We start from the raw sequence: 22,035 nt of genomic DNA, 5'->3' as shown, positions 1-22,035 counted from the left end.
AAATCTTTGCAATGAAATACTAAGCTTGGAGGGAATGCAATGTGTAAACATTTTTAATAAATTGTGTTCGTTATCGGTGCGATGAGAAAGGAAAAAAGCTCATTGATGGAAGAACAAGGACTACGCTGCTGCAATGGATACGCAGCAGCAGCACTCGCCTATACCTCTCCCCACACACACGCAGTATACGGTGTTTGTTTACGGCGGTGCCTGGCGTGCTGGTTCGGCCGGGTGGGAGCGGCCGGTCCCCGCGTCCCGCAGCCCGGCCGGGCCGGTGGAGCCGCGGCCCCGAGCTGTGCCGCCCCGCCCCGGGGCTAGGCGCTCCGTTTCGGCCGGGGAGCCCGGATTTCACCGGGAACCCCCGCCTCTGTGACCGACAGGTGTCACAGGGCTATCGCGCTGCCCTGACCGCTACACCCAGCTCCGCGGGACGCACAGGCGCGGTACGAAACACGTCTCCTTCCCTCCTCGCTCCGGCTCAAAGCCCTTTCCGAGGGGCAGCAGCCCCGTGCGGGCCGGACGGGCTCCCACCGCCGAGCTCCCCCGCCCCCCGCAGGCTTGCGGGCCCAGGCGCGGCGGCAGTCCCCGTCGGCACGGCCGGCCCGAGGGGACGTGCCCGGCCCCGCTCGGCGCCCAGCCCGCCCCGCGGCCGCCCCGTCAGCTGCTCGGCCGGGCCCGGCGGGGCGCTGCGGAGGCTGCGCGGGGCGGGGACTGGCGCGGGGAGGGAGAAGATGGCGGAGGCCGAGTGAGTGCCGGGGCCGCGGAGGGGCCGGGCGGGGGCGGCCTGGGCCGTGCGGGGCGCGGGGGGCCGAGTCGGGCCGGCGGCGGCACCTCCCGGTCCCGTCCTCCCCGCGGGCGGCCGAGCGCCCGGCAGCGCCGCCGACGGAGCGCTGCCCCGGGGCGGGGGTTGGCGCCGGGCCCCGCCGCGGCCGAGCTGCTGGGGGCGCCGGGCGGGCCGCGGCGGCGGAGGGGGCGGCGGGAGCCGTTCGGCCCGGCGGGGTAGAACCTTCTGCCAGACGAGGCTCCCCCGGGCAGGGGGGCCGGGCCGGCCGCCTGCGGGCCGGGCTCTGCGCGGCCGGTGCCGCGGCCCCTCCGCCGGCGGTGCTTGGCGGGCCCGGCCGGGGCTGGAGGCGTTGGCCCGCAGCCGCCGGGAGCCCTCGGGGCGGCCGCCCGGTCCCCGCACCTGGTGCGCCGAGGAGGGGGCTGCCGGCCTGCGGCGTTGCCCCGCAGAAGACAGGTGGCTTCTTGTCATTTCACCCTCCCCGCCATCTCGCTTAAATAGATCTTCTCTCCCTTGGCCCTCGCCATGCTGTGTCCCTCCTGGTGGGCCTGTGCGGCCTAGGGAGCTGCGACCCGCACAAGGCGGCTCTTGACGAGCATGGGGAGTGCTGGGGAGCACTTGCGGGATGGATCTTCCAATTAGAAGACAGTTAAGTGACTAAGTGTTTTGAAAATGCCTGTGGTGATAATGTAGTTGTTAACCTTTTGCACAATGCCCGCTGTGCGTGGGCTGCCTTGCGTGTCGCGCTGTGCTGCGGCGTGTTTCAGCTGTGTGCTGCTGAGGGGGACGTGCAGCTGCCGCAACTCTTGGTGCCATGTTACTGTTTGGAACATGCATTCCCAAGGGATGGAGGCTCAGCAGTGGTGTTGGTTCAATATTTGCACTGTTCCCGTCTGAGTAGAAGCGCTTGGTGAAACACAAGGCTTAAAAGGAGAGAGACATCGTCTTCGCTGCCTGCAGATGTGCTAGCCTCCTGGTCCAGAAGAAGGAGGCGATGCCTTCTTTAGGGCTCTTAGTTTCCATTTTCACAAAAGGTGACAATAGTAAGTAAGACAAAAGTAAGATGCCGTGCCTGAGCATCATGACCCCAGGCTGCCCAAGGCCCTGAAGAATCTTTACATGAGCATTGGCCGCTTTGCTCCATTTCCCTGTTGCTCTCTGTGGCGTGCCAAAAGGCTTCAGAGCCAACGAGCGGAGAAAACTTGGAAACCAGGATAAAACAAGTAGGAACAACGCGCACAGGGTGAGAAACCAGGATGGAAACTACTGGATCGTGCCAACTTGGGACCTTGCATTACTTGTAAACATTCACTGACTTGTACCCACCCAAGTGCCTTTGCTGTGGTCAGGCTGTTTACTTTGTAGTGAAAATCTGCTGCTGGTCCCTCAAATGACTTGTAGCTGCAGGGGTTGTATAAAAGCAGTAAGTGATTTCCTTATGTAGCAAAGTCCCAGTACATTTTGATAACCTTCACAAGTAAGTATCATATATTTGCTGAATGATATATTAAATAAATGGAAATTGAGTAAATGCAGGCTTTATGTTTTGAAACTGGTTTATGCCAAATAAAATTGTGCTTCCATTTGGTCGTCTTTTCTAGAAGAAAGTAAGATCCAGTTGGTGTTTACATCAGTATTGCTGCATGAGACAGCTGATGCTTTTTATTAAGTTGGAGATTGTTGTATTTGAAGTTACAAGAAGCAGTCTTGTTAGAGGGATATCGGGAAATAATATAACATGGGGAAATAATGGGTGCGTGGAGATTATTAATAGATTTCATCAAAGACAGGGACTTGGGCTGGTGTCGCTCAGTATTTTAGTTGATGTCCTGGGTGTGCAAAATAGGGTGTAGTCATGGTGTTTGCTGATGACCTAAAGCTGGGAACCGTTTGCAGGGCTGAAGAGGATAGAGATATCTTACAGGAAAAATGGGGTGATGTTGAGCGTCGGAGTAAATAGTACCTATGGACTGAAATTCAACATGCAAGGTTTGGGGTTGGTACCAAGGAACAAGGAATTCAGTAACAGGAGAGAGAGACTGGAATGTACTAATTGATCACAGGGTGTGAGCAACAGCTGTATGGCAGTGAAAAAAGAAATTCTGATCCTCTGTGTGCAGCAAAAGAGCTCACTTAAAGAGAGACCCAGAAGTGTGAGCTTCCTCGTGTAAGGCTGTGAGAATCAACCCAGGGGTCATATATATCAGCTCTGGTCATGCATTAAAAAAAATAAGGGATGTGCAGACTTCAGGAAGCGCCAAGAGCTGTTTGGATGGTGAAGTAAGCGGAGAGTCAAGAGTTTAACTTGTTTTCCTAGGCAAGCTAAGACTAAGAAGGGACCTAACAGTTTAAAAGCCCTCATTAAGTATGTTATTCCTGTGGAGTTTGTGATTAGGACCTACAGTCTCGAATGCTGTGTATTGAAAAGACTTCTGTATATTCTGGGAATTCCTGTGATCACCTTGTGGGTAAAGCCCCCAGGGACAGGGGAGACTCTCAGCTAAAATAGGGATGTATTTGTGACTGTGGTTTCTTTCTTGGAGGCTAAATGTATTATGCAAGCTCTACTGCCATGCCATCCAAAGGAGGGGAAAAAAAATTATCTGGAGCACCTCCTTTTTGCTTGAGGGACGCATGTTGCAGCGCCAGTGCCAGCCTTGATGCAGACGTCGGTTCAGTGTGAGTCAGGAAGCTGACTTAAGAAGCCAAACAGCGTGGTTGCCCTCTTTCCCCTCAAGATGGGTTTGTGATTACAAATAATGTGGAGAATTGGCCGTGTAGAAGAGATGCTGCATTCTAACGGGGACTGTGCTGCCTCCCCAAACTGACAGTGGGAAATTACATGTGACCAGAACTTGGTTTTTTACCTTTTGTTTTACCTCTTGGACTTTTTTGTGCATGATGGAGGATGCCACAGCGTGGCGTCGCATTTTACGTGCAGTTACCTGTAGTATATTAACTAGCCTGGATGTATTTCACTTCCCTTTTGGCTTTCAGTCAGCAGAAACGAATGGCACGTCCTCTGCACTGCTGCTACGTCTTCAGAGAGCTTCCTCAGGATCTGCTGAAGCCAGGGAGAAAAGGGGGATGGATGCACTGGTTTGGCTTCCCTTGTGCCCGCGTGGCCGTAAATAAGAGTTAACAAAAGCCGCCACCAGTTGGCAGTTTCAAATTTAAAAACAATGTCAGGGCTTTTTTTCTTAAGTTCCAGGTGGCTAAGCTGTCGATCAGAATCGTTGTTATACATGAGTGTGGCACTGAATCCATGTATAACAAGACTCTTGATGGACAGGTTTTTTTAAAAAGAGTGATTGGGATGGGAACTCTGCCATTCCTGTAGTGCCAGCAGTTACTCATGTAGGACGTTACCTAGTGCGCGGGCAGGGGGAGCTCCTTTTCCCTTCACTCTCAGATTCTTTTGTTCCTGATTACAATTACAGTTTGTAGTAATGTGTGGCACTTTTCACCAAAAGTGTGTTACTTCAGTAAATATTTCTCTGCATTGAGATTACTTCTCTGGCTTGCTGAGTTGTTTTGCTCTTACCTGGGGTTACAAGAATGGGCACATTGCAGGACTGCTGAAAATATGGCTCCATCCTGAAAAATATTTCTCAAATTTCCCTTCCCAGTTGAGAAATATTTTCTGGCATCTCTTCAAGAAGAGAGAACTGTGAACCTCTTTGGCTGGCTTGAAACCAAGGGCTTTGTTTACTTGCTTCTGAATTACATAATCTCCAGTTGTTGCTTAAAGGAGAGGCGAAAAACAATTTATTGTTACTGCAAAGCAAGCCTCTCTTCCATCTGATATTGGTTTCATTTCTTCACCTCTTCTCTGTGGTTTCACATTCCTATCATGTTTCCTCCTCCTCTGTCTCCTAGTAGACAAAGCTATTCATAAAACCTGTTTTCTTTGTAAGGCATTTTTGCAGCTGTGGTTGGTTCTGCTCTCAAATGACTAGTTGCCTCCTCAGAAAATTCAGAAAAATGTAATAGCCGTATTTTTTTAAACCGGTCCCCAACTTATTTAACAAAAATGTAGTTAATGTTTCTTATATCTGCATTTTTCACCTTTTTTTAAATTATTTTGCAGGGTTTGGATATCTCCTAATTGAGGAGAGTCAAAATACTGATTTCAAGTGAATCCTCCTCAGTCAGCCTGTTGGATGTCTCTGAGAACATAAGAAGTCATGGCAGAAAATGATGCAATGCCAATCTTAACAAAAAAGTGTGGCCCATACATTTCATCTGTAACCAGTCGTGGCATGAATTTGGTAATTCGTGGTATAGTGCTGTTTTTTATTGGTGTATTTCTTGCATTAGTATTAAACTTGCTTCAGATCCAGAGAAACGTTACTCTCTTCCCCCCTGATGTGATCACAAGCATCTTCTCCTCAGCTTGGTGGGTACCACCTTGCTGTGGCACAGCGTCAGGTAAGTTCAGTCGTGTACGCATGCCTGGCATGGAGATGAAAGGGTGGAGAGGTAGTTGTACAGTTATAAAAAACTACCTGAAAGGTGTAGAAAATAAAAATTTCTCTTCCAGCATCACTGCCCTTTTTGAGCTATTACTAACCTTCTGATCTCCCCGTGTACACGCAGATATGTATGCATGTTCTGCTAAGTTTAAGCCTTTAGAGGGTGGTGCCACATGCAACCTTGTTTTGAGCACAGGAAACCACCCTGAGCAATGCTTCCTTTTGTGACCCATCTTTCCATTTGTTCCTCAGTCCAGTTTTAGGTATAGCTGTAGCTCCATAAAGCTGGGAGGCCTGACTGGAGTTGAGACCAAACACACAGTTTGCGGTCATAGAGGCATGTTGCAGAACAGCACCTTGGTTACTTTCGTGTATCAAGTCAGATGATGTGAACATGCTCCATTTCTCCCATGACCACGTAGGGAGTTGAGGCTTTTGTGTGTTTAGCTAGTTTAAGTGAGATGTCTGCTGTAGATAGTAAGAAATATCCTTTTTTTTCGTTTCTTTCATCTACAAGTGTCAAGGCATGTTCCATGTTACAAGCCTGATGGAATTTGACTTTTTACTTGGCTCTGAAGATCACTGATCCCATGGGCCAGTTTTATGCTTTACTAAGGGAGCGTTCTTAGCAGCCAGTACTGGAGGACTGTGCTTTACTGAACATTTACAGTAAAGGTGGTATTGTCCTAGAGGTCAGTTTTAATAAGACTGAGAAGCTCACGTTTCTGAATATTAATATGAGTCAATAAACTAGCTTTTGTGTTGATATCGCTGTTTTGCTAATGATAATACGTAAGCCTGTTTTTTTCCTATTTGTCTGATTGCTTTCTTTTTGATACCTTGTTGAAATACTACAACCCAGATGTCATAGAGGAGCTTGATTGGAAAGGAAACCCTCCATATATCTCGCTGAATATGTCAGTTTTGTTCTCCTGTGGAAGTGCATTTGCCATGTTATGGTGGCAGTTGTATACCTGCTTTATCTGCTAGTTGTCTTAGCCCTCTTTCTGTTGTCTTGCTGAGATTGTTGATTAGGTTTTGGTTTGTAGCCTGCATTTGCTGCAGTTTTCTTTCATACTTCAAACTGATTGTCTTGACAAACGTGTCTGGTAAAGGTTTGATCTCATATATGGAGTAGTGGAGGTTGAAATGACAGAATCCCAACCTGCAGCAGCAATACAAAATGTTTGCAGTGTTTGCTGTGAAGCTTGCACTGTCAACTGTTTGCATCAGGCTGCACTTTATGCTCTCTTGGATCATCTGAGAACATTGTCTGCAGCTGTGTTTGGGGTAGTCATGAAGGCTAGATCTTGCCATCATCTCAGAAGAAACTTGTGGGCCTCTCTGGTTCTGATGGGTTGGATGTTTTGATGGAAAGACTGGTTATGGCTTGTAAAGTATAGTCAGTCACCTGCTAGGCTTTTGCACTACTTCATTTTAAGCCACTGGATCTAAAGATACGACTGCCTTAATTGGCTTTTCCCAGCAGGAGTGACCTCTGTTAAGGTGTTTGAGTTCCTTCTTTTTCATTATCGGTCTTCTCCATGTTCTTTCCTTGTCTTCTCTGCTAGCATACATACAGGGAACCTCTGTGGTAAATGCTGGTAATTGACCCATTTCCTTACCATTTAGTACTGGCACAGCATTCCGGGAATTGACATGAGTATTTTTCATGAACAGAATGAAGGTATTTTGCATATTTACAAGCAGTGGTGTTCGAGGCTGCTTTCAGAGAAGTCCTTTCCTCTGTCACTGTTGCTAGTCATCAGTTTGGCCCAATACCTTTGGCAAGAAAAGTGCTCGGGGAGGTTTTTTTTTTTCCTTCTCCAGTTTTACTGGTGATTTGTTGTCCTGAGTCCTGGAGATCAGTTCCCTCTCTGACAGAACAATGAGCATTTGCTATAACATACCTCCAACAGCATGCCAGTCTGAGGGCACTGGCTCAGGCACTGCCCGCTCCTGCAGCCCCAGTTCAGCATTAAGAAGCAGTGTTATTCCTCAGCAGTGTTGGGAACAGTCATTTTAGCTGCAATTGCAGCAGAGAACACATGAAGAAATGTTTAAAGAGCGTAGCAGTTCCCTGGGGTTGAAAGTCCTGTTTGCTTTCTGTATTCAACAGCTACTGTGGGCTCTGGGCTTTCCCTTTTTCTCTGTGAGCCTTTGTAGTAGTATTGAAGAAGAGGAAAAACATTATCCAAACAAAACCTGCTTGTAACACCGCCACAGGAAGACAAAATATTGGTGTTATAAACCCCATACTCTGCCCTTACTGTGGTGTGTGTGTTTTGCAGTTATTTAAACATGTATATTTGATAGGTGGGATTTTCAAAAGTGTCAGCCTGCAAGCTATTACTGCTCTTTTTGAACTACAGTGTGAGACTGCAGATTTTAATAGGGTACAGAGTTCTTTCATCCTCCACCGCTAGTTCAAATTGTCTCTGTTTTGCTGCTTCTGCCAAGTCACTGCTGCAGTGGTTGAAGATGCTGCTGAAGTTTTACAGGGCTTTTTAAAACAACGAATTTGTTTGAAATTCGTGTATGTTTTGTACTGTGTATCCTTAAAAAACCCGTTTTAGTAGTGACAATAATTGTCAAAGTCTAGATAGTCTTTATTTTAGCTAAATATTGCCAGTGCTTTAACTTCTGGGGCTTTTTTCTTTCCTGTCTCCGCAGCTGTGATTGGGTTATTGTACCCGTGCATGGACAGACATCTGGGAGAGCCACATAAATTTAAGAGAGAATGGTCCAGTGTAATGCGATGTGTAGCAGTCTTTGTGGGAATAAATCATGCCAGCGCTGTATCCTATATTCTAATGAAATTGGCGATAACAAATGGGTTTCCGCTAAAACAAAGCTTACATAGTCATGAGGAATTGTTAAGATGTGCAGCATTTTTGCAATGGATGTGCAGAATATGTGTTAAACTGTTGTAGCGGTGTTGGAGGTGACGAGTCTCACGTCTTTTCATTCTGAAAAATGTTTTCAATAGAAATGTCTCAGTATTGGGCTTTGTCTTACTTATAGTTGTTATTTTCTTTGAATAATTAAAAGTAAGTGTGGGGAAATTTGTGTGATAGGTATTACGTACAAGTGCTTTAAGATGTTGCGGGGGTTGATGTCCTTTTAACATTGCAGTAAGAGGCTGCAGGCCAGTCCTGAGGTCATCAGTGAAGCGCATGCACTTTGTGAAGATTGAGGAAACCTCAGGACCAGGTAGTACCCAGGACTACAGAGAGCAAGTAAGCATTGTTACCCCATTCTGCAAGTGATGCTTTGATGCTGGGAGAGTAGTTACCATTCCTGTGGTCATTTAGCAAGGGCAATTAGAAGTCAGTCAGCGTGTTGCAGTACGTTGTACTCCTCCTAACTGTGTAGCTATGCAGATACATCCTTGCACAAGTGTGCTCAAAACTGGCATCCCTTCCCTCTGAAGCAGCTGGGGACATGCTGGGTGACAGGGTGCTTTTCATGTGGACTGGCACACCTTACTGGCAGTGCTGTGAGGCTTAGTGGTTTCACGTAGTCATGCCTAATACCTTCTCTGTCAGGTAAAACCAGGATCTGTCTGTGAAAATTGGGTTCTTGCAAACTAATTAGAAAGAATGCAAATCGCCTCTGGAAGTCTCATCTCCTTCAGCATGGGCTCCAACACAGTTTCCAGAAACTGCTAAGAAGTGCTGATTGCATGCCACTGAATCTCTGTATTTCCAGGAAAAGAGGGCAAGTTAACTGAAGTATGTGAGAGCTATGTGAGAGCTGGCTGAATTCTTACTGAGGTGGCTTGGCCCTTGGATGAGTTTTGTGGTTGTCTGGTTTGGTTCTCTGTCCAGAATGGCCAAATGAGCTGGAGCTGCCAAGGTTCGGGGCCATTCCCACTGTCCCTTGCAAACCTTGCTGTCCTTGCCAAAGATGCATTAATCTGGTCCTGTGCTTCTCACTGACCTGTGCTGTAGCTGTTGTGTAAGCACGTGCAACTTCACTGCTTTTAAGAAATACAATAGAATTGGCACCTTCTGTCTGCATGGGTCAGATTATGTACAGCAAACCTTTTGCAGTTTTCTAACAGCTCTTACACGTATCCCAGGACATCATTAATGTACTGTCTGTATTTCCTCCTTGACCGCTTTACAGACTGCTTTCTTTTCAGCTTATTGCCAGTTCTGCCCGTTGCCATTATTTGGTGTGGGTTTAGGTCTTGTTCGACATTTTTTCTGATGCTATTGATTTTTATCCTGTAATTATTTATTTCAGGTAGTTGAACTTCTTTCTCGTTTCCTCTAGGTCACTCTCTAGGTCTTTGTGAGATAATAGGGCGGTGTTTTTATGTTGTCATCCCATAAATTTTCTTTCAGGATTATGAAACTTGACAGCCTCCTTTTTAATAATCTGTTGTGGACAGGAGGAGTGAGGATGAGTTAGAATTTCCAAAACATTTTGAAGAATGAAATATTATAAAGATATATGGAGTGACTTTGCACTTTTATCAGAGAGTTGACAGAACTGATTTTCAATGTTTATTTACATGAATACTTTCACAATAATATTATTTACGTTTTGGTTTATAGAAAACCAACATTTTTTATGTTTTGCTGAATGTAAACTAGCATATAAATTAAACAAAATTGCAGTTAAGAGTGATAAGTACCTTTTTTTGGGTGAATCTCTGTCATTTGGAGGAGTCTCATGCTAGATTTAAGATTTGATGCTTAGTGTAATAAAGGGCCAGGTAAGGATGTAGTGTCCTTAGTCTCAACAGTGACATGTGCGTTTTATGTCTGTATAAAACACCTGCATTCCTGGTAGGTGTGTAGTTGCTTCCCTCTTGTACAGTGCCAAGACCCTAAAACTGTGAAAAAATGTCATAGGTTTTTCGTTTCCTGATATATTGGCAACACTTACAAGGCTTATTTCCTTCTACCTGATAGCTGTGTGATAGCTGAAACAGCTAGTGCTGTATTTTTATGATGTTTTTTTCTGTTGCGTCAAAATATGATAAACAGAATGAAGAAAACTGCTTTACACTTTGTATATGATATGAATTTCCAAGCTTATCCTTAACAATCAACACAGAAAGTGGATTTTGCCAACAATATCCAGTTGTCTCTCACATTAGCAGCCCTGTCAATTGGTCTGTGGTGGACGTTTGATAGATCACGAAGTGGCTTTGGTCTTGGAGTAGGAATTGCTTTCTTAGCCACATTGGTGTCACAACTTCTCGTCTACAATGGAGTTTATCAGTAAGTATTTACTCTTTCAAGATCAAACAATAGGCTCGTCTCCTGAAGCTATAACATAAAGTCAGAGTAACTGAAAGGGTAGAGTTTGACATGATTTCCAAAGCTGTCAGCACTTTATCTTGAGTATAACGTAAATTGGACTGTTCGTAAAAGCTTGTAGGTGTTTGTGAGACTTTTAGTTGGAAGTTATTTATTTCAATAAAATTGCTACCTTACCAATAATGTAACTTGCTTTTTTTGGTTGAACAAATGGGATTATAATCAATAAGCCCCCTTTGTTATTTGCTGCAAGTAATGAAATTTCTGTAATTTGGGTCTTTCGGAGTTGAAATGTCCTAATGTTTAAGTTTGTGGATTTGTTTCATGTGATTGGAGGGCTCTGTGTATTGCACAGTGTTGAGCTCAAAAATATGTGTTCTTTTCCAGATACACATCTCCAGATTTCCTTTATGTTCGTTCGTGGTTGCCGTGTATTTTTTTTGCTGGTGGAATAACTATGGGCAATATCGGCAGGCAGCTGGCAATGGTAGGTTTGCAGGGGGAGTCGACTGTTTTCTAGTACAAGTTTTAATCTACTTGTCATTCCTTCCATCATATGTACCAAGCAGCTCTTTGACTTGTGGATGTGCAGTAAGGTAGACATCAGTAATCATTGCTTTTTTTGATCTAGCTAGTGAGTGGTTAATGCTGTTATTCAAAGCACAGCCCGTGACTTTGCTCTGCACACTCTCAGTTGCATACATCAGTCCTTTCAGGACAAGTTGCTGTGTAAGAGCTCCCGCATTTGGGGAGGGGTCAGGCATCCCCTAAGTCTCTACTGTTCTTTCTGCTGCTCAAGGAGACAGAAATTGCAGCCAGCCGTGCATGCACGGGACCTAGGGAGACCAAACTTACCTGAGTGAAGTCTAAGCTAAGCTATTTTATGACCCACTTGGTAGAAAAATCCCTCTCATAGTAGTCTTCGTCATTAGTTATGCAAACTAATGTTACTAATTTTGTCAACTTCTGTTTTTCAGTATGAATGCAAAGTCATTGCAGAGAAGTCTCATGAGGACTGAGAAGAGACAGCATACACCTTTTAAACAGGAAAATACCTGACAAATGACTGTTGGAGGAGCATAAGGAACACTTGATTATGAAATTGCCAAAATGCAATTTTTTTCCCTTGAGTGGTATATTTTACTGCAATCTGTGATTGCTGCTTCTATAGAAACCTTGGTGTCTGATTTTGATTACTGTGAAGTTACAATAGTATGCAATACATCTGACAACATTGGTTCAATTATAGGATTCTTTTTTCCAAATCTAAACAGTTTACCATAAATTCTTGTCTGTCCATAATGTTGCAGTGCCAAACTGAACCTTTGCACTACGTTTCTGTAGCTGAAACTTCTTGCTTCACTTTATCTTGAAAGTTTTGAGGAATGTGTTCTTAATAGCTCAGCGAAAGACAGGGGATTCAAATTTAGGAATGAAGACCTTCTCTTTCCATGACAATAACCTGTAATATCTTTATGAAATTCATGGATTACAGGTGATCTTTGCTGCAATAAGTAACTGTTTTCTGGCTATTAACACACTGTATCATTCTTCAGCTGAGGAAACTTTGATATGGGTTGTATGGGTTATTGCCTTAGCATTTTGTTTGTCTGTGGTACGTGCCCAGTATCACAGAATAGAGAAATGGAAATAGAGGCTAGAAATTATTTGCTGTTTTTTCCCCTGGTACAACCAGTATACATGCTTGTATATAAACTTATGTGGACCATCATCAGATGTGGACAGATTCTGAAATTACTTGTTGTGTTGAGTAACAGGATACAATTCGGGTCATTCTTGTACAGTCCCTTACACTGACTTGTGTTGATCCCTTACAAAAAAAAAAATCTTACAGGATTTTTATTGCAAAACTTAATTCTGCTGAACTAAATCAGTCACTACCATATAGTGTCATAAAAACCTCCATTACCGATGTTACTCTTGATAGTTCTTGTCCGCTACCTGCTCTGTTTGCAGGGATCAGCAGGAGAAGGCGAGGCTGTATTTTAGGTACTGATGTAGCCCTTATTGCTGTGAATATGGTCCAGGCAACCATAAATGTGTTCGTTCTTACAGCGTTTTTTGAGGTAGAGGAATACTGTTATCCCTATTTTATAGGTGCCTGTGCACAGAAAATCTGATAGGACAGAGCTGAAATAGGCTGTGTGCTAATTGGTTCCCTTCTTACAGAGAAGGATTTTAGTGTGACCCATATTTGGGGGCATACGTGGAATTTTCTCTTGGCTTTGCAGCTCCCTTTTAAGACCATGAGATAAATGAACTTGTGCAAGAAGGCAGAAAGCAGACTTCAAGAGGACACTGCTAACCCGTGCCAGCAGTGAATTTGGCATGGGATGTCTCCGCTTTGTTTTCCCTCTTCTGTTTCTGTGTTGATGATACTTTAATGTATTTGTTTTCCTTTTTTTGTCTTGAAGTACTATTTTTTTAAAATATTCTGTGAAGGTTTCTAAGACATGTTACAGTCACCTAGGGAGGCTGGAGTTGGTCCAAAGAACAAATAGATGTTTAGACAAGTTTTCATTAATAAATGTTTGTGTGTTGTACACAAAGCTTGAAATAGGCAACTCTGTCTTAGGTGCTTATCTCTAAGTCTGAAGAGTACACAATGAAGTGCTTCCAGAAGCGCTGTAATGAAAGAGGTGGTCACAAATGGAAGATTTCTGAACGGGGAAGTGTAAAAGTAATAAAATAAGCAAATTATGTATAAAGAGCTTGGTTCTGCAGCTCCACAAAGTTTCATCAGCTTGTCACGGTTCCATGACAGTTCAGCACTTGAGGCACGCTTTCGTTGGGTAGTGTTTCAGGAAAGCACGTTACAGATGCACTTTGCTTTAAGCAGAGGTAGAACATGTTTAAGTAGATCCCTGACTATAGAGATTTTCTTTTAATCAAACCATGTGGCAATAAGAAGCATTTTATTAACAAAACCAAGAAACTGTTAGGGCATAAACTAAGGGTAAGTTTCTTCAGGCAGGCTCTGGCATTTCACTGAAGAAGCTGTTGGGCCCCTTTCCGTACAGTATTTCGCCTCATCTGCCTTATTTACTTAAACAAGTGGCTTCAGCTTGGTGGGTAGTGTGATGAGTCCCTCTTGAATTATCAGGGCATGAGTGGCATAAGAAAAATCTGAATTTTTATTCTAACTGTAGGGAATAACATGGTACCTTAGTAGCCAGCGTGCTGACTCGGTAAACAGTTTAGTTTCATCATGATCATTTAGTGTATACAAATGGAGATGAGTAGCTTTTGTTGTTTGCTTGTTGGTAAAACTACTTTTACCTGCCAGTCTAAATACCTACACGGAAGCCTTGTGTATGTTAAAATGTGCAGTATGTGAGAAGTGGTTATTGTGCATCTGTGGCACCCACTTTACAACACTTTGCACTCAGATTCATCTAAACCTGATCAGACTGTGCTGTTCACTAACTTCTTTTAAATTTCATTTTGGAAATTTTGAGCGTGATGTGCAAAGGCAGCAATCATCCAAAATAATTTGAGCGGGGTCCTTTATTACATGTGTTTTACTATTTTTATTATTTGACTGAAGTCAACAGAGGATTCACATCGCGGACATGATTTTTTTTTCAAATTGCATTGTAATTTTGTGGCTGGTGTGTTCAAACTCTGAAAAAGGTTCATGATGAGAATGCTGACACGGCCTTAACTGTAGTGGTGTGAACATGCTGCTACTGTATAGCATGTAATTAAAACATTAGACTGTCTTAAAAATCTTGTTCAATAGAGAATGAATAAGGTATATTTTAGATACAACTTTATAAGCACTGTAACCTCTTCACTAATTAAACATTGTAAGGTCTATGCTGTTTAAACTGGCGAATTGCTGTTAAAAGCAAAATGTGCATTAAATACAATTACAACCTTGCTTGATAGGTTTCTTCTTTCTTTTAAAAAATGATACTGATTCTTAAAGTACGCTAAGTTGCCTCCTATCAGCAATCTCATAATCATTTTGACCATTGAGCTGGCATATTGGTTGCACAAAACACCTGTCTGGAAATACTAAAAAAGAAGCAGGCAAGATCAAATTGGCAGCGATTCTATCTTAATTAGCATGCTGAGCAGCCTTTGAAAATTTGCCCTTTTGAATCTGCAATGGGAATATTTGAGCTGGGGGAAAATAAGCCAGATAACTTCAGTCACAATGCAGAAAATAGAGATTTGGATATAAATAGTTGCTGTGAATATGAAAAAAAACCAACCAAACCACCAACCCACGAATGGCAGGGAATCCCTTAATATGTTTGTATTTATTAATGTGCCGATCTGGATATGACCTGCATGTTATTCTAGTATTCACAGGCTGTCCATTCATAGTGCCCATCACTCTTGTCAAAAAAAGACATAACGGAGGTTTAGAAATGCGTAATGAAAAAGCCTTCAGGCAGAGGTGAAGAAAGGGTGGGAGGAGAGTTTCATCAGTATTTGGGAAGCAGTGCCCTCAGCAGGGTAGCACCATGAGTGAAAGCTGGAAAGCACGCGGGGAGTGAATGGGAAAGGTCTGTGTTTGTGTTGGCAACCTGTGACCCAAAAATCCGAACTCTGCTGTCAGCATGCGGAGGCCTGGGCATGCCCAGCGTCTGACCAGGCAAATCGCAGCCAAGGACAGAAATAACCTTAGTGCTGCAACCAGGTACAATAATGCTTGGTCAAAAGCACGCTGGCAAAGGTGCTTTGCTGGAGACTGAACCTCTCCCTTTCACCTGCAGCCTCTCCGGGAGAGCGTTGCCCTGGGGAATGGAAACTGCAGGCCCTTCCTGCCCAAGCTCAGCCCAAGGGTGTCAAATGGAAAGTTGCCCATTTCGGACAGAATATTCCAAACGCCGGGCTGCCAGGCTCTTGCAAAACGCATCTCGTGCCTCCTTTTGTAGCGTGGCTGTTGTAAGCAGCTAGGAGGGGAGTAGACAAACTTTTCCTCCGTAGCTTCTGCCCTTCCCTTCTGCCATCTGTCTGGGAGCTGCTGCAGGGACCTATGGGCGTGCACCAGCCTTCCTTTTTATCTCTCCCAGCGTGGAAGGAAGGGACGTAATTTTACCAGCTGTGTCACCCCTGACATTTTGCATATGCTTTTTACATTTTGGAGCAGTGTTACCAATAATTCCTAATGGTAACGGATGAATATAACCTGTGTAAGCGATGTTAAATAGCAAATACAGTGTTTATAAAGGTACATGCACAGCTGGGCAGGGGCAATGCGTGTCTCACCGTGGGAATAGCTATCTAATGCTGTTAGGTTTGATGCCGTACTAAATGCAAAGCATGAGTAATTTTGCAGCTTAATGTTCAGTACTAAATAGTAAATGAAAGGTCAGTCCAACATGTGAACTGTCATGGAATAGTAAACACTACTTTAATTGCCTCGTGCAGCCAGCTCGGATTTTTGGTGTATTTGTCATGTTTTGAGCAGCATGGTCCAGAGCCTTGTCCTGATTACCTCCCCCCGGTCAAATGACAAAGCCTCAAATTAAAGGATAAACTTTATGCCTGAGCTTTTCAGGCAGCATACTGGGAATTTGTGCTGTGAATGCTTAAAAGTCATGCTGCGGGAGAGGTAGGATTGTTTCCTGATCTGATTGCAACCGAAATCCAGGTTGCAATGTAGTTTTGCATTTTCTTGAGATTTTCCTTTCTTGCCCTTCATTTCTGAAGCGCAGAACTTTAGCAGCTCCTGTTGCACTTTCACACTTAATTTTTTAAGCCTGCCCAGCATTATAGCAGGTGGGAAATAGAAAAATGAGGAAGAATGTAAAGGGAAAGGGCTGCTACTGAGTTTCCCCAGGACAAGAGGTTGAGAGCTCAGCGGTGTCCAGTGTGCCATGTACATCAGTGTCAGATGCACAACCTACAGCGTCCCCAGACTGAGTTCATAGGATTCGCTTTGTGCGCTGGCAGCAGCTCTGCCTTGGCTTTTGCACTTACCCTCTGTGCAGGGAGTGACCCGTGGTGCTGTGGTTACACAGGGGTGTGTGCGCTCCTTGCAGAGTCTTTGCAATGGCAAAGGCCACAGGTATAGCCGTAGGGTCTGCTTCTCGTGACTTTGTTGGTAGAAATCCTGAAATTGTGCCTTTTAAGCAAATACGGCAAAATATTTGTTGAAAGAAAATCTGTATTTATAAATATGTTACTGTCTGAATTCACAGTGTAGTTCTGCTATTTCCGTTCTCTAATTAGTTAAATGTATGCCTTGTGTTATGTGAGATAACCCAGTATTTCAGATATTTCATACTTTTTTGGTAATCAAGCCTCAAAGCAAGATTTGTTTCATGCAATTATTCAGGGAGAATGTGTGAACTGAAAAGACAGCTGGGAGAAATAGGGTTGCAACTTAATTTACCAGGTAGAAATGATGCAAGTAGAAGCTCCAACATTTTGCATAATGTTGCAAGAAAGAAAAAGACAATAAGTGATGGTTCTGAGTTCATCTGGGTTTCGAAACTAGGGGGAGGGGAGCCTTACAAGTGCAGTGCCTTTGTATTGACTTGTTCTGATCTTCAGCAGTTCTCCAAAGCATCACTTTACTGGCCGTGCTCACCAAAGCGTTTTTGGGCTCGTCTGTTTTGCTCTAACCCAGCTGTGCCAGTTGTTTTCTCAGTGACTAGGGATGCCCGGGGTAAGCCTGGCTATGCCACAGGACAGTTTGTGGGGAAATGGCTTTAGCAACTTCTTGCTGAGATTGACACAGACTTTTTGAACTTTGTGGGAAAATGGTGATCTGGCCCTGGGCGCTTTGGATGGTGATGGTGAGGTGAAGGTGAGGGATGTGACTGCACGGTGTTCAGGTGGGGGTGACGGTCCCTGTAAGGCCATTAAGTGCATACATCAATTACAGGTTCTAAAGAAAAGCAAAGTTGCCCTGCTCTGGACCCTCATTTCTTGTCATGAGTGGCGAGACCTGCCATCAATGTGCCCGAGAGGAAGGAATATGCTTTTTTCCTCCTCCTTACTCTTCCTTTGCACAAATACATAGGAGCCTGAGCTATGGACAGTTAATCCTGTTCTTGGAACCGGGACTATGTATAGGCTGGGTTAGCACTGAAAGACTCCACTGTTTTCTTTTCAAAAACAAATGCTTGTTCTGTGCTGCACGTCAAGTGCAATCATTGCTGAATGAACTGACATGCAAAGCCAAGTTCTCAGCTGAACTGGCATAGCTCCATCGATGCCAGTGGATATGCAGTATTTCATGCTGGTTGGGAATTTGGCCTACTGTGTTTGAAAGGGATGAAATTGTTTAGACCTCGCTTCTTTTCTAATGTGGTACAGGTCAAAAAATTCCTGTATTGTGCAACAAGTAAGAGCAGCACGCTGCAGAGTCGGCCTTTCCTTCTTTCACCACTGATGAAAACTGTCATCATTCTCTGTGATTTACAGTGTGTGCTCTTGGTATGGTGTATCAGCTCTTCAGGACGACTGGCTTGTAAGAATCAGATCTGGCAGATCAGATTAATAATGATGCAAATGCAAAATGTTGGCCGCTGATGAGCTTGTTGTCATAAATGCTTGCCACGGTCTTGCATTTTTTTTTTGTGTCCAGTATTTTGCTTGTAGGAAATTCAGCTGAGGATTTGTCTTGGACCTGTGCCTGTTCTGATTAAACTGGAGAGAGAGAAATAATACTGCTTTGTGTGGCTTCAGACTCCTCTTACCAATCAGTTTCCTCAAATCAGTGTAACAAGCAAAAATGCGGCTGGAGTAGTGGCTTGAGGAGGATGAATTGAAAGATCCTGGAGACTGATGTTTCAAGGACGTGAACTGATGTAGTATCCACTGTGGTGGCAAGTGGTACAAGAAACAATAGACATGCAGTATTATGTAAGTAATAAATGCAGATGTGCAGTGTTAAGAAATGATGTAGCTGGTAGGAAGTGAGACATGTACCCATTCCTGGAAACATTTTTTGGGGGGTTGTTCTGCAGATTTTGGTTGTTGCACTGATCCAGGGGATGAACTCTGGGACAGTGAAGAGCAGCGAGACGAGGGGTCACTTGGTAAGCTGGGTAGATGCAGAAAGGAGCGCAGTGTATATGTCAGGTCAAAGTGCCCAGCATGAAGACAAATACCAGTGGTATTAGTATAGCACACACACACTGGCTTTTTGATTTTTTTTTTTCAAATGTAAATTTATAAAGGAGGATGACCTTTAAATACCAAGGGACAGACAGAGATCTCACAAGTTGCATTTAAACCTTAACCTCCGTAGGAGTATACCTAAAGGTGAGAGGGAGAGTTGGTGCCATTTTAAGATGCTTTTTTGAACCCCCAAGTCCCTGGATTTGGAGTGCTTCTTGGGATTCAAAAAACACTAGGTTTCACCATTCTGGATCAGCTCACTGGTAAATGAGGATGATTGTGTTGCTCCCGCAACTTGTGACTTGGCAAACGTGGTCCCTTAATCTGATCGCAGGGAATAAAATAAACTTAGTTGAAGCAGGAGCAATTCTCCAGTCCTCTCCATCACAGCACCAATGCACAGGTCAGTGCAAAGGGAAAGCCTCTGCCTGGAGCAGTATTGGCTCCTCCTGCCTTCCACCGGTTGTAAAAGCGAGGCACCAGAGGTGCTGCCCAACCAGGAAGGGACTCAGTTGCTGCCAGAAACCCCCAAACTTTGATATCAGAGAAGTTTCAAAGCTATGGGTGACAGTATATGCCTTCCAGCATCCTCTGAATCAGCTTTTTGTGGAATGCTTATGCTTTGATGAACTGTCAGACTTTTAATGATCTGTGATTTCTAAGGTCACAGTAATTAATGAAACCCAGAGAGAGGTGGTGTGGTTGGTTGTGTAGCTGCCAGCCGGCAGATTACTAAGGGATATGACCTAGAAAAGGGACCATGCAGCACATCTGATGTCTCTTGCACAGCTGCTGCGAGGTGCATGCTGAGATTTCGCTGAGGAAGGCCATGAACAAACAACTGACACTTGTATAGACAAAATCTTTATGGGACTTGATACCCTACCTAATGCCGTTTGATAAAGGGGCTCAACGGGCAGGAAAAACTGCTAGAAAATTGTTCTGCTTGAGCTCGGATAAGTGGTGCAGAGTGTCTGGTGTGTGCAATGAAGATGAACATAGGGTCATCACTTTGGCGTCTCTTAAATTATTAAGGCCTATTTATTCTGCTATCTAAAATTCTTGAAAACAATATCACCCATTGCGCTGTTGCCCAGAGATGTTCACAATATTGTTTATCGTAAGCACTGTCGCATCTTACCATTGATTAAAACAGTAACTTCCAACTTAATCTTCCCCTGGAAAGAAAATATTTTAGATATTCACTTTCCTGCAGTTCTTCATTATCAGGCTTCTCTTCATCACAATGCTATTTTTAATTAGATCTGCCGACCCTTTGCTATGAATTCTAATGTAAAAAAGGCACAATACCTACTTCTACTGCATTTTATCCTGACAGCCAGTTAACATCTAAAACATTTACCCCTAAACATTTACAGGTGTCCTTAGTTCTCAGGATGTCTTCATCCAGCTGATGCGCCTGAGGCCTGACACGAGCTGTTAGATGATGCCGTCTCCGTTCCCGGGAGCAGAGCGTGGGTTGGTTTGAAGCATGAAGGGTCTGGCCCATGGCTGGACCTTAAAAGTGGCTGCGAGCAGAAGATGGAGACCCACCTGCTGTCCTTCATCCCCACCAGGTCAAAGGGACCCGCCAAAGCCATACTTGGAGCCAAGTGATAATTGTACAGTTTTGCTTTACAGTTAACAGTGTGTTGAAGAAAAAAAAAAAAAAAGAAAAAAAAAGAAGTGGTTTCTTTTCAATGCCGTCTTGTCAAAATGCCAGACGCCGCTTGTTTTTGACATTTTCAGCTACTGTTAAATAATAGTCTTGCTTCTGTCATAGCTAATGTTGACTTGAAGGCAGTTGTGCATTTCTCGACTCAAATGCTAAGCAGACAGGCTTGGGTCTTGACAAATATTTTCCGGGCTTGCCCAAGGCAAGTAAAAATGAGCTTCTAGTTAATCGTTTGTTTTAAAATTCAAATTGGTGAAATAGGCAATTAAAAAAAAATGACAATTTTTTTCAAAATTTGCAAATTAAATGTCTCTCTGCAGTCAGAACGGGTTCAAGAAACTGCAATAGATAATTGCTCTTCGAAATCAGTGAAGTATCCAGCATTTTAGGGCTGTGAGGATTGTGGCTGTTCTGCCTTAGTAAACCTTGATTGATTTGGTAAATAAGCATTTCAACTTCTCCCTTTAAAATAAATAAGCAATTTTATTGCTTTATTGCTTACCCCTGTATGGGAGGTAAACAAGCTCTCGAGCAGCAACCTCCTAATACCGTGAGCCCAAGTGCCATCTGTCACTGAGAATTTTGTCCCTTTATGCACAATAGCTTCTTATGGCATTAGGTCCGTTGTAGGTTAATTGATTAGCAGAGATCCTCCTTTCAGTAGTTCCTGCTTTTCTTCGCTACAGGACCGTATCTCTCATCTCCATTTCCTTTTCTCTCTCCTATATTAGCATACTAATCACACTGAACTCCCACTGCTAAAAAACTCTATCCATTTCATACTGGGGGAGGGGAGGAGGAATAAACTGGCATTTCCTGAGAGATTTACAGATGCTGCTTTATGACGGTTAGGAGGGAGGGAAAGAAAAGAAGAAGTGGTGGCAGAGGTGGATAATGCACCGCGCCAGCTCTAGCATGCCGGTGAAAGCTGAGACTGCAGCCGCATAAATATTAAACACATTTGAGAAGCGCTATTAAAATAAATATCAAAGGCAAAGTTACTCACACATCTGTTTCTCCTCAAATTTTGCCACAGCGCCCTGCATTTGTTTTCTCTCCAGCTGTTAACACCTGTCTTTCTGTCAGTGGTAATAATGCGATTTTAGGTGGGCTGCAGAGCTGACAGTAACATGAAAGAATTCTCTATTTTTGATGTAAGAATCTCCTTTTTCAAACCCAAAAAGGGCTCCGTGAACAAAGATAGATCCTTGTGTTAATTCTTCAGAGCAGTATATGGGGGTTTTGTTTTTGTTTTAGGGTGGGTTTGGTTTTTTTCAAACTACAAAGAGCTGGGCTTGTATTGCACAGCTGAACTTGAACTGGATGAGGTGTCCTGCAGCGGGCAGCTACCGCGCGCCTTTGTAGTTCCTGTTTTACTGCTGACGCGTATTCGGAAGGTTGTGCGTGCACGGTACTCCTCACTCCGTGTGATGCTTGTTATCTAACCTCATCAAGAGTGTATGCTGTGCATTGATTGCTACCAGAGGACACACATCCAGTGATGTCTTCTTTATTTACCTCTTCAACGAGCACAATATTCGTGGGGCTGCCTGAGGAAAGCATTTTCTGCTTTTGCTGTAGCCGTCTCAGCAGAAGGATGATAGAAAATGCTTGGCATTGAAGATGATGGGACAGATCCTCAAATAACGTAAACTGGGGGAGTCCATTCACGGTGCCTGTTCTCCTAATACAGAAGAAATAGCTGTTTATTACTTTTGG

The 22,035-nt window shown here is 44.0% G+C and overlaps 1 protein-coding gene across 4 annotated transcripts; it reads left to right on the top strand.

The window, feature by feature from the left end:
* Nucleotides 1-334: 334 nt before the first annotated feature.
* On the top strand, nucleotides 335-14,436 carry INSIG2 (insulin induced gene 2). Of its 4 annotated transcripts, none has more exons than XM_005230806.4 (6): nucleotides 335-443; nucleotides 4,872-5,212; nucleotides 7,930-8,054; nucleotides 10,327-10,493; nucleotides 10,920-11,019; nucleotides 11,510-14,436. In XM_005230806.4, the coding sequence occupies exons 2-6, from the start codon at nucleotides 4,969-4,971 to the stop codon at nucleotides 11,549-11,551; spliced, it is 678 nt and encodes a 225-aa protein (XP_005230863.1). In that variant the 5' UTR covers nucleotides 335-443; nucleotides 4,872-4,968; the 3' UTR covers nucleotides 11,552-14,436. The 4 variants fall into 4 exon arrangements, with proteins under 4 accessions (XP_005230863.1, XP_055667880.1, XP_013160920.1 ...); XM_055811905.1 differs by lacking the exon at nucleotides 335-443 and adding an exon at nucleotides 610-745; XM_013305466.3 differs by lacking the exon at nucleotides 335-443 and adding an exon at nucleotides 1,001-1,429.
* Nucleotides 14,437-22,035: the final 7,599 nt, after the last annotated feature.

This window comes from Falco peregrinus, chromosome 8 (assembly GCF_023634155.1).
Source record: "Falco peregrinus isolate bFalPer1 chromosome 8, bFalPer1.pri, whole genome shotgun sequence".
Lineage (NCBI taxonomy): Eukaryota > Metazoa > Chordata > Aves > Falconiformes > Falconidae > Falco > Falco peregrinus.
The sequence above is the reverse complement of the archived record's forward strand: the minus strand, read 5'-3'. Positions and strand labels throughout refer to the sequence as shown.

What these genes read in the sequence shown, in the direction of transcription:
- INSIG2 (XM_005230806.4), top strand. Translation starts at nt 4,969, where the DNA reads ATGGCAGAAAATGATGCAATGCCAATCTTAACAAAAAAGTGTGGCCCA. An exon ending in GTCTACAATGGAGTTTATCA is followed by an intron (nt 10,494 to 10,919) that starts GTAAGTATTTAC and finishes GTTCTTTTCCAG; the next exon opens with ATACACATCTCCAGATTTCC. An exon ending in TCGGCAGGCAGCTGGCAATG is followed by an intron (nt 11,020 to 11,509) that starts GTAGGTTTGCAG and finishes TCTGTTTTTCAG; the next exon opens with TATGAATGCAAAGTCATTGC.